General features: G+C 39.7%; 1 protein-coding gene and 1 long non-coding RNA gene across 13 annotated transcripts in view; one reads left to right on the top strand and one right to left on the bottom strand.

Annotated features, from left to right (window-relative positions):
* TPK1 (thiamin pyrophosphokinase 1) overlaps window positions 1–1,461 on the bottom strand; it is a 398,562-nt gene extending 397,101 nt beyond the window's left edge. For 6 of the 12 annotated variants that reach the window (XR_008473454.2, XM_054237592.2, XM_054237593.2 and 3 more), the window contains exon 1: window positions 1,305–1,461. Coding sequence is in view for 5 of the 12 variants with exons in the window: in XM_054237592.2 (XP_054093567.1) it covers window positions 1,305–1,448 (144 nt within the window). In the remaining 7 variants the exon portion in view is untranslated. Of the gene's footprint in view, window positions 1–66; window positions 153–409; window positions 717–1,304 lie in introns of those variants that run through there. The other 6 variants (XM_035254498.3, XM_035254500.3, XM_002751875.8 and 3 more) reach the window with 3 other exon arrangements.
* LOC118143755 (uncharacterized) overlaps window positions 205–12,215 on the top strand; it is a 335,343-nt gene continuing 323,332 nt past the window's right edge. Inside the window, exon 1 of the long non-coding RNA XR_013524184.1 lies at window positions 205–421. This is a non-coding gene — a long non-coding RNA (uncharacterized LOC118143755). The remainder of the gene's footprint in view (window positions 422–12,215) is intronic.

Genomic DNA, 12,215 nt, shown 5'->3' with positions numbered 1-12,215 from the left:
CAGCTGGGGAGCGAGGGGCGGCCGCCCCCTGCCGCGACCCGAGCGCCCGGCTGCAGTCGCACTTACACAATGGCGGGTGGAGCCACCGAGTGGGGAGCCCAGGCTGCGGGAGCGACGGCGATCGACCGCTCGGCGCGCGGCTGAGTAGCCTCGGCGCGCGGCCCAGGCTCGCAGGTTTTAGCCCGCGGGATGCTAGGTGGCCCCGCCCTCTTCCGGGAGCCCCAGGCGCTTGGGAGACGCTCCCGGTGCTCTGCGTCCGGCGCCCCCTGCCTCACGTCTCCAATGCTGCGTTTTCTGAGCTGGTTCTTTTAGCTGCAGTATTGCTGCCTGGCCCTCTGCTCTCAGATTTAGCAAGGAGGCCACCATTTGCTCGAACCTAAGTGGCGAATTCCCGTCACCCATGCTTAACCTGGCTTCCGAGGTAAACAAACTTTCCACTGCGCTGCTTCTAGTCCTGCTTGCTGTGTCCTTTCTGGGCCGTTCGGTTAAAAGGTTTCCTTCTGGGCCGGGCGCAGTGGTTCACGCCTGTAATCCCAGTACTTTGGGAGGCCAAGGCGGGCAGATCACAAAGTCAGGAGTTCGAGGCCAGCATGATGAAACCCCGTCTCTATTAAAAATACAAAAAAGTAGTCGGCCGTGGTGGCGCGCGCCTGTAGTCCCAGCCACTCAGGAGGCTGGGGCAGGAGAATCGCTTGAACCCGGCAGGCGGAAGTTGCAGTGAGCTGAGATCTAACCACTGCACTTCAGCCTGGGCGACAGAGCAATACTCCTCCCTCTCCAAAAAAAAAAAAGCTTTCCTTCCTTAGGGAACACTTCATTAAGAGCTTTCTTGTTTTGGGGAAAGAGAATTTTTTTGTTGAAGAAACTTTAAGCCACCTATCTGCCGCTGCAAAGCTCACTCTTGCAATACAGGCTTTTCCAATACTAAGCAAGCCTAATCACCCCCAAAAAGTTCTTTCTTAGACAAATTATCTCTCCCTGTACCTGCTGCTCTTCTTCCTCCATTGTAAAGGAGGCAAAACTTCACCTCTACCGTCTTAAGGTCTCCACCTGGGCCTGACAGGTTAAATTGATATAAGACAGTTTAACAGGAGAAAAGCTTACAGCTATGTGCGTAGGAGTCCACAAGAAATGACCCAAAGAAGTAGGAAGTCTAAATGCTTACATATAGGTTTAGCTACAACAAATCTCAAAAGTCCGTGTTTAGATATGACCTTAAGGAACCTAAAAGACAGTTGGGGTACAAGGAAAATATCTGCCTACATAAAAGTGGTTGCTGTATTTATCTAACGAAGAGTTGTTACCGGTTGATGTGTCCAGGTTCTTGGCGTCTTGAACAAAGAATTGGACAAAACCCACAAACAATCCAAGGAAAGAAGGAAGCAACAAAAGCAGAGATTTGTTGAAAATGAAAGTACACCCCATAGGTTGAGAGCCCTAGAGCACATGGGCTCAAGATCCCCGTTAGAGAATTTTCTGGGGTTTAAATGCCCTCTAGAGGCTTCCATTGGTTAATTGGCATATGTCCTGTGTAAATGAAGGGGATGAAGTAAAGTTACAAAGTCGTTTACTGGATGGAAGCCATCTGTAAACGGAGACGATGTTTCCTCTTATTGCTGAAGTGTTTCCATTTGACTTAGTTCCAGGAAGTCAGCATGAATCGGCCTTATGTTTCCTGACTCCAGACCCTATTCTCCTGCCTCAGAACTACATACATATTTATTAGTAAAAGGCAAACCAGAAAAATCATGACCAAGGCTATAAACAGGCAAGGCAAATTATAGAATGTAGTCAGATGGCAAAAGCCAGTATTCAGAAGGCAGTCTTCACAATGAATTCAATGGCAGATTGTAACCGATTTTTTAAGTAGTAATAAAAATTTACACTTACTGACCAATTATTATGTTCCAGTTAGTGTTGAGGGGTTTTATATTTTATGTAGTTACACTAAAATATAGGCTCCAGGAGAACAGTGACCAAAATTTTACTGTTTGCATTTGAATCCTCACTCTAGCAGGTTACTTGTTGATGATTTGTCTCCCCCTACCAGAGAGCTAGCCCACTAAGGCCAGGAGCCATGTCTGCTTCCTTCCCTGCTATTTCTCCAGCCACACCGTGTGTCTCACCGAGAGAAGTTCAATAAATGCGAAATGGATTAACAAATAATGGAGAAAAATGGAGAATTATGGTACTTCATACCAGGAACTACAGGCATCCCTCCTTTTATTGTGTTTAGCTTTATTGTGCTTTACAGATACTACATTTTTTACAAATTTAAAGTTTGTGCCAACCCTGCATCAAGCAGGTCTATCTGCAACATTTTTCTGAAAGCATGTACCTGCTTCATGTCTCTGCGTCATATTTTGGTAATTTTCACAATACTGCAAACACTTTCGTTAATATTATATTTATTGTTGCTATCTGTGATCAGTGATTCTTGATGTCATCTTTGTAATTGTTTTGGGGTGCCACCAGCCGTGTTCTTATAAGATGGCAAACTTAATAGATTAATGTTGTGAGTATTCTGACTGCCCTAGTACTGGCCATTCTCGTTTCTCTCTCCCCTTGGGCCTCCCTATTCCCTAAGACAAAACGATATTAAAATCAGGCCATTTTATATCATTAAAATGACCTCTGAGTGTTGAAGTCAAAGGAAGAATTGCATGTGTCTCACTTTAAATCAAAAGCTAGAAATAATCAAGATTAGTGAGAAAGTTTTGTCAAAAGAAATCTAGGCTTTTTGTACCAGTTAGCCAGGTTTTGAATGCAAAGCAAAAGTTCTTTAAGAAAATTGAAACTGCTACTCTACTAAACACACAAATGATAAGAAACATAAACAGCCTTATTGCTATGAAGAAAGTTTGAGTGGTCCGTGGAAAAGATCCAGCCAGCCACAACATTTCCTTGAACCAAAGCCTAATCCAGAGCAAGGCCTGATTCTCGGTTCTCTGAAGGCTGGGAGAGGTGAGTAAACTGCAGAAGAAAAGTTTGAAGCTGGCAGAGGATCATAAGGTTTAAGGAAAGAAGCCATCTCCATAACATAAAAATGCAAGGTGAAGCAGCAAGTACTGATGAAGAAGCTGGCGCAAGTTGTCCAGAAAATCTAGCTAAGGTTATTGATGAAAGTGGCCACACTAAGAATTAATTTTTCAGATGGAGATGAAACAACCTTCTAATGGAAGAAGATGACATCTCAGACTTTCATGGCTAGAGAGGAGAAGTCAATGCCTGGCTTCAAAGCTTAAAAAGGACAGGCTAACTCACTTGTTAAGGCCTAAGGTAGCTGGTGGTTGTCAGTTGAAGCCAATGCTTGTTTACCATTTTGAAAATCCTAGGGTTCTTAAGAATTATGTTAAATGTGGCCAGGCATGGTGGCTCCTGCCTATAATTCCAGCACTTTGAGAGGGAGAGGCGGGTGGATCACAAAGTCAGGAGTTCAAGATCAGCATGACCAACAATGAGGACTTGAAGCATCCATGACTGACCTTGTCAGCAGGTTCAGGCAAAAACAGGGGAGTCATCTGAGAGCATCACAGAAGCCAGTAGAAAGAGACGGAGAGTCTTATCTAACTCATGTGGGAGAGGGTAGTTCTTTGAGGTAATTCATTCTTGGAACACAAAACGGGGGACTAGGGATGGGTTTCAGGAAACAGTAGGGTGAAGGAATTTCTCAGACATCACTGTTTTTCAGTACAGGGCTCAGGCAAGGTTAGAAGCTTCCTGAAAGTTTTACACTAAACTTTTGCTTAAATTGTTCAGAACTTAATCACATGTCTTCATCTAGCTTTAGAGACAGCTGGAGAATGGAGTCTTTTAGATGAGAAATATGAAGGAAAAATATCTTGGGCCTCTTCCAGCTGGGAACCGCTCAGGGCAAATCTGCCTTCCATTCCATTCAAAGTCATTCCCCTGCTCACAGAGATAGATGCTTATCCTGTTTGCCTCCTTTGCAAAGACTTATCAGAAATTCAAAAGAAGGCAACTACCCATGACCTGGAAACCCCCAGTGGGGGAGCCTCGCTTTGAGCTGTCTCTGCCTTTCTGCACAGAACTCATGTACTTCTTACTGATTGATGTCTCATGTCTCCCTAAAATGTATAAAACCAACCTGTGCCCTGACCACCTTGGAGACATGTCCTCAGGACTTCCTGAGGCTGTGTTACAGGTATGTCCTCAACCTTGGCAAAATAAACTTTCTAAATTAACTGAGTCCTGTCTCAAATTTTTGGGGTTCACAGAAGTGATATGGCCAGATTAAAATTGAGGCTACTACTAAAGAGAAAAAGGAGAACAGATGGTGAAAGCAAACTAGCCAAGTAGTTTGTGCCACACCCAGATGACCATAATAACTGTCCACTGTGGCCCTTTTCTACCCTCGCTCCCCTCTGATCTTAGTACTCACTGTGGACACGGATACTGCAAAATTGAGTCATTTTTAGCATACCCAATTAAAACAGAGTCAGGGGGCCATAGGCAAAAGGCGCACATGTCACAAACACCTACTTCAAAACTGTCTCACAAGCTAAATACAAAATGTCAAAGGCCTGCTATGACTTTCAGTTTATAAATTCTACCTTGTAACTGCTGCCACTCAATGACAGAACTCCCAGTTCCCTCAAGATACTGACAGCACCACCTCACCTAAACTTCGTCTTTTCCCCCAATAAAACCCTTGCCTTTCCCTTCCTTCTTTGGACACAACTAGGGGCTACCCTGGCTTGTGTATCCCAAATTGCAATTTTTTGTATGTTATTCCCAAAGAGACCCTTTGCTTGGAGAGTCATCCCTCCCTGTATTTATGGCATATTGACATCAGACTGTAGTCCAAGTTCTTTGTTTGTTTGTTTCTTTTGAGACAGTCTCGCTCTGATGCCCAGGCTGGAGTGCAGTGGCCTGATCTCAGCTCACAGCAACCTCTGCCTCCCGGGTTCAAGTGATTCTCCTGCCTCAGCCTCCTGTGTAGCTGGGACTACAGACGTGCGCCACCACACCTAGCTAATTTTTGTATTTTTAGTAGAGACAGGGTTTCATCATATTGGTCAGGCTTGTCTTGAACTCCTGACCTCATTATCCACCCGGCCTTGGCCTCCCAAAGTGCTGGGATTAAAGGCGTGAACCACCACACCCTGCCCCAAGTTCTTTTTAAGTTGTGAAAAAAATCATATCGATTTGCTGAAAACTTACCAGCTAATTTTAGAATAAAATGCATACTGAAGAGGCCCTGAATAGACTAGCTTTTGTCTATCTCCAATCTTATTTTGCACCATTCTTCTTCTTACACGTGAAGCCCCAGCCAAACTTGTTTCTTCTGTTTTTGAAAAAGTCTTTTCTATTCCTTTTCTCTCTGCTAGAATGTTCATCCTCTTTTCCCCACTTCTTCACATAATTGGCTTATTCTAAGCTTACATAGCACCTCTTCAAAGAAGCCTTCTTTGATTTTTTTAATTTAACCTTCCCTGGTTACTCTATCTTAGCACAGTTTTTCTGTTTGGGAACACTTGTCTTGTTAATTTACTTATTGACTTTCTCTTCCATGACAAGGAAGAGAAATTTGACCTGATCTATTCATTGCTATATTTTCACTGTCAAACACAGTATATGGTACATAGTAAACACTCAGAATTCACACACACACACACGTGTATATATATATTTGTGAAGGATTCATTAGCCACAATAAGATCTACATATCACGCAACGATGTCTATTATATCATAGAATAAATATAAACTAAATCAATGCTATCATTTATTTAATCTATGGATAATATTTAGTGCATGAAACACTTTGGAGACACCTGGTAATCACTCCTTGAACTCCCAGGCATCAACACCCTACAGGCTGGAAGTCACTAGCATAATAGAAAGCATCCTTATTATAGGAGTCAGCAACCTGGCCATCAGAACTGAAGGGAACAGACTCCCTTCTAGTTCGTTAAACCACTCTTACATCTGTGAAAGTTTTATCTTGTTTAAGCCACTCTTATTTAGTTGGGATCTTTGGGGGGTGAGGGGGCAAGAGTTGGTTACATGATACTCACTTTTTGTCCTAACTGATACATCTATTAACAAATGATGGCAAACTGATCTAGAGTGAACAGAGTGAAAAGATTTGGAAAATATTTTGGGACTAGAATTGACTTTTTTGGTTATGCATTAGATACAGAGTGTGAAAGATTTGATTCCTAAAGTTTTAGTTTTTGCAATGAAGCATATAGTAGTTTTATTTACTGAGATAGGGGAAGACAAGACTAGTTAAGAAGGAGGGAAATAAATGTAAAATGAATACTATAATACATTTACATAAAAACCTCACCTAATATATGACAATCTTGGTGATTAGTATATTTCAATCAACAGATTTTAGAAGTTTGCAGATCCTACAAAAATACATACCCAAAGGAATATAAATCATTCTAACATAAAGACACATGCACACATATGGTCATCACAGCACCATACACAATAGCAGAGACGTGGAATCAACGTAAATGCCCATCAGTGGTAGACTGGATAAAGGAAGTGCGGAACATATATATCACGGAATACTACGAAGCCATAAAAAAGAACAAGGTCATGTACTTTGCAGCAACATAGATTAAGCTGGAGGCCATTATCCTCAGTGAATTAACACAGGAACAGAAAACCAAATACCACATGTTCTCACAAGGGGAGCTAAGCATTGAGTATACATGAACACAAAGAAGAGAACAAAAGACACATGTACCTACTTGAGGGTGGATAGTGGGAGGAGGGTGAGGATTGAAAAACTGCCTACTGGATATCATGCTTACTATCCAAGTGATGAAATAATCTTTACACCAACCCCCATGACACACAACTTACTGTTATAACAAACCTGCATATGTACCCCAAACCTAAAATAAATAAAAGGTAAAAAAGAACATTCCTGGACTGAGTGCAGTGGCTCACACCTGTAATCCCAGCACTTTGGGTGGCTGAGGGCGGATCACAAGGTCAGGAGACCAAGACCATTCTGGCTAACACGATGAAACTCCATCTCTGCTAAAACAAAAATTTAGCTGGGCATGGTGGCATGAGCCCGTAGTCCCAGCTACTCTGGAGGCTGAGGCAGGAGAATGGCTTGAACCTGGGAGGTGGAGGTTGCAGTGAGCTAAGATCACACCACTGCACTATAGCCTGAGCAACAGAGCTAGACTTCATCTCAAAACAAACAAACAAACAAACAAACAAAAACCATTCATAATCACACCATTAAAAAAATATAAATTGGTCCTTTTTTAAAGGCTTTTGTAAATAAAAACTCTTCCCATTTCCTTAAATGAGAAGACTCACGATGTAAAAAAAAAAAAAAAATCCCCAAGTAACTAATAAACATAATCAATACTTTTCAAAATCTCAAAAACTTGTTTTTTGTTTTTTTTTTTTTTGAGACGGAGTTTCGCTCTTGTTACCCAGGCTGGAGTGCAATGGTGCGATCTCGGCTCACCACAACCTCCACCTCCTGGGTTCAGGCAATTCTCCTGCCTCAGCCTTCTGAGTAGCTGGGATTACAGGCACGCGCCACCATGCCCAGCTAATTTTTTGTATTTTTAGTAGAGACGGGGTTTCACCATGTTGACCAGGATGGTCTCGATCTTTTGACCTCATGATCCACCCGCGTCGGCCTCCGAAAGTGCTGGGATTACAGGCTTGAGCCACCGCGCCCAGCCTCAAAAACTTGTATAATGGAACCTTTTTCTTGCTATGTATAGAAAACCATCTATTACTATGATAATTAAAACTATGTACCATTGACATATAAATAGTTACATAGCTTGATAGAACAAAATGGAGTTCAGAAACAAATTAATATATGTGGGAATTTAGTTTATGATAAAAGTGACATTTTACTATAGAGGGTAAAGTATAGTGTTATATTTAATAAATATTATCGATATAATTGTCTATACATAGCAATGAGCAAAAGTCAATTTCTACTCCATACCATACAAGATAACATTTCTTTTTTCTTTCTTTCTTTTTTTTTTTTTTTTTTTTTGAGATGGAGTCTTACTCTGTCATCCAGGCTGGAGTGCAGTGGTGGGATCTTGCAACCTCTGCCTCCCAGGTTCAAGCAATTCTCCTGCCTCAGCCTCCCAAGTAGCTGAGATTACAGGCAAGTGCCACCACACCTGGCTAGTTTTTGTATTTTTAGTAGAGACGAGTTTTCACCATTTTGGCCATGCTGGTCTGAAACTCCTGACCTCAAATGATCTACCCATCTCAGCCTCCGAAAGTGTTGGGATTACAGGCATGGCACATTATCAGGCACCAGGCCAAGATACATTTCTATTATACTAAGAAGCTAAATATAAAAGTCAAATCCATTTACTGAATGAAGATTTTTAAGAAAAATTTTAAAGTGAAGTGCTTCCACAGCAATCACAAAATTAAGAGAGATGCAACATACAAGAAAGAAATACATGCCACATAAATATGTAACAGGAAAATCCTATTATCCAGAGCATCTTAAGAGCTTCTGCAAAGAAATAAGAAAAGAAGCAAAGATCAGATCATAATAGAAAAAAACACAAAATCCCAAGAAATACATCAAAGATTCTCAACTCTCTAATCATTATGGAAATAAAAACTAAAACAATAAACATTTTTAATTAAAGAATAAAAAGATTAATAATATCTAAGTCTAAGAGGACTTGCAAAAATGGTGTTTTCATACACCTTGATGTATTCTAAATGGGTAAATCCCTTTCAGGTAGGTGACTTTGATAATGTCTATCATTAATTTAAATGTACATCTCTGATACAGCCATTCCATTTGTCAGAATCTGTCATTATCACTCAGCTGGAATTTTCTAAATTTCATTAATCTTCTGAAAAGGTGTTTTTAAAATTTCATTAATCCTCTCTTTTTTTTCTACTTTATAAATTGGAATATTTTCCTTCTACTTATTTAGGATTTTATTTGCTCTTTTTTTTTAGCTTTCTAAGTTGGAAGGTTAGGTTTTTCATTTTAGATTTTTCTCACCAAATAGCACTTAAATCTAGACATTTTATAGCATTTTTAACTGCATTTCAAAAGTTTAATATGTTGTGCATTAATTATCATTCAGTTCAAAAATTTTCTAATTTAATTTTTGATTTGTCTTCTTGGATTTAGAAGTATGATACTTAACGTCCAAACAATTTTGAATTTTTTAGCTATCTTTTCGTTACTGAGTTTTGGTTTTATTCTACTATTATCTGAGAACATACACTGCACATTTCCACAGACTTGTTTTATGCCCTGGCATATAATCTATCTTAGTAAATTTTCCACTTGTAAAAAAAAAATTGTGTTGGATGGGTGCAGTGGCTCATGCCTGTAATCCCAACACTTTGGGAGCTGAGACTGGGCGGATCACGAGGTCAAGAGATGGAGACCATCCTGGCCAACATGGCAAAACCCTATCTCTATTAAAATTACAAAAGTTAGCTGGGTGTGGTGGCGTGCACCTGTAGTCCTAGCTACTCTGGAGACTGAGGCAGGAGAATCACTTGAACCCAGGAGGCAGCAGTTGCAATGAGCGAGATCATACTGCTGCACTCCAGCCTGGAGACGGAGTGAGACTCTGTTTCAAAAAACAAACAAACAAACAAAAAATACAGCTGTTATTGTATGGTTGTTTTCTGTAGTGTCCTGTACAAGTCTATTATATCAAGTTAAATGATATGATTGTTCATGTCACCTATATTGCTACTGAGTTTCTCTCTAATGGTTATATCAATTACTAAGAAACTAGTGTTTAACTTTCCGACTAAATTTGTGTATTTCTCTATTTCTCCTTTCAGTTTTAGCTGCTGTTACCTCATTTAGTTTGAAACTACAGTTAAGCAGATCATAACCATGTTTTGGTTAACAATGGACAGCATATATGATGGTGGTCGCAAGAGTTTATAATACCACGCTTTTACTGTACCTTTTTATATGTTTACATATGTTTAGATGCACAAATATTTGCCATTGTGTTACAGTTGCCTGCAGTATTCAGTATAGTAACATGCGATACCCTTTTGCAGCCTGGGAGCAATAGTCTATACGATATAACTGAGGTGTGTAGTAGGCTGTATCATCTATGTGTGTGCAAGCACATTCTATGAGGTTTGCACAACTACAAAATTGCCAAATGATGCATTTATGACAACTTATCTCCATCATTAAGCAATGCATAATGATTAGGTATAGTTGCCCTTATGATTGTTAAATCTTCCTGATGTATTGACCATTTTTTCATTATTATAAAATGTCTTCTTAGAGCTGGTTAATATCCATTTTTCAGAAGTCTACTTTGTCAAATACTAATATAAGCACTCTAGCTTCTTATCATTATATTTCATTTCCATGAAATATAACTTTCTATCCACTTACTTTTAAACTGTCTTTGCTTTTGTGTTATTTTTAAATTTCAACTTTTATTTTAGATTCAAAACCAAGTACAGGTCTGTTACTTGGGTGTATCACATGATGCTAAGGTTTGGGGTACAATTGATCCCATCCCCTAGGTACTGAGCATAGTATCCAATCGTTAGTTTTTCAACACTTGCCCCACCTCCCTCCCTTCCCCTTCTAGGAGTCTCAAGTGTCTATTTTTGCCATCTTTATGTCCATGAGTACCCAGTGTTTAGTTCCAATTATAAGCGAGAATATGCAGAATTTAGTGTTCTGTCCCTGTGTTAATTCCAATATCCTGCTTAGGATAATGGGCTCCAGCTGTATCCACTTGCTACAAAGAACACGATTTCATTCTCTTTTACAGCTGTGTCATATCCCATGGTGTATATGTACACATTTTCTTTATTCAACCCACCATCGATGGGCACCTAGGTTAATTCCATGTCTTTGCTACTATGTACTGTATTGCAAGGAACATGCAAGTGCATGAATTTTTTGATGGAACAATTTGTTTTCTCTTAGATATATGCCTGGTGATGGAATTGCTATGTCAAGTGGTTGTCCTGCTTTAAGTTCTTTGAGAAATCTCCAAACTCCTTTACACAATGGCTGAACTAATTTGCGTTTCCACCAACAGTATACAAGTGCTCTCTTTTCTCCACAGTCTCACCAGCATCTGTTGTTTTTTTTTTGACTTTTTAATAATAGCTATTCTGCCTAATATGAGATAGTATTCCATTATGGATTGATTTGCACTTCTCTGATGATTAGTGATGTGGAACATTTTTTTATATGTTTGTTGACTGCTTCTATGCCTTCTTTTGAGAACTGTCTGTTCGTATTTTTTGTCCATTTTTCAGTAAGTTTGTTTTTTGCTTCTTAAATTGTTTAAGTTCCTTCTGGATTCTGGATATTAGACCTTTGTCAGATGCATATTTTATGAATATCTTCTCCCATTGTGAAGGTTGTCTGATTGCTAAAAATTTCCTTTGCTGTGCAGAAGCTCTTTAGTTTAATTAGGTGCCATTTGTCTATTTTTGCTTTTGTTGCAGTTGCTTTCGAGGACTTAGTCATGAAGTAATTCCCAAGGTCAATGTCCAGAATAGTGTTTTCTAGGTTCTTTTTTAGGATTCCTATAGTTTGAGATCTTCCGCTTAAATCTTTAATCCTCTTGAGTTAAATTCTGTAAATGGTGAGAGGTAAGGGTCTAGTTTCATTCTTCTGCATATGGCTAGCCAGCTATGCCAGCATCATGCATTGAATTGTGAGTCCTGTCCCCATTCCTTATCTCTGCCAACTTTGTTGAAGATCAGATGACTGCTAGTGGCTTTATTTCTGGCTTCTCTGTTCTGTTCCATCGATACATGTGTCTGCTTTTGTACCAGTACTCTGCTCTTTTGGTAACTGTAGCCTTATTGTATTCTTTGAAGTTGGGTAATGTGATGCCTCTGGCTTTGTTCTTTTTGCTTTCAAGGGTTGTTTTGGCCATTGGGGCACTTTTTTTGGTTCCATATACATATTAGAAGAGTTTTTTTTTCCTAGTTATGTGAAAAAATGACATTGGCAGTTTGATAGGAATAGCATTGAATCTGTAGATTGCTTTGGACAGTATGGCCATTTTAATGACCATTTAAGTCATACTGATTAGTCTAGTTCATAATCCTTGTTTGTGTCATCTATGATTTCTTTAAGCAATGTTTTGTAATTCCCATTGTAAAGCTCTTTCACCTCTTTGGTTAAATGGATTCCTAGGTATTTTATTTTTATTTCTTGTTGCTATTGTAAATGGGATTGCATTCTTG

This window comes from Callithrix jacchus, chromosome 11, assembly GCF_049354715.1.
Source record: "Callithrix jacchus isolate 240 chromosome 11, calJac240_pri, whole genome shotgun sequence".
In the NCBI taxonomy this organism is placed as follows: Eukaryota; Metazoa; Chordata; class Mammalia; order Primates; family Cebidae; genus Callithrix; species Callithrix jacchus.
The sequence above is the reverse complement of the archived record's forward strand: the minus strand, read 5'-3'. Positions and strand labels throughout refer to the sequence as shown.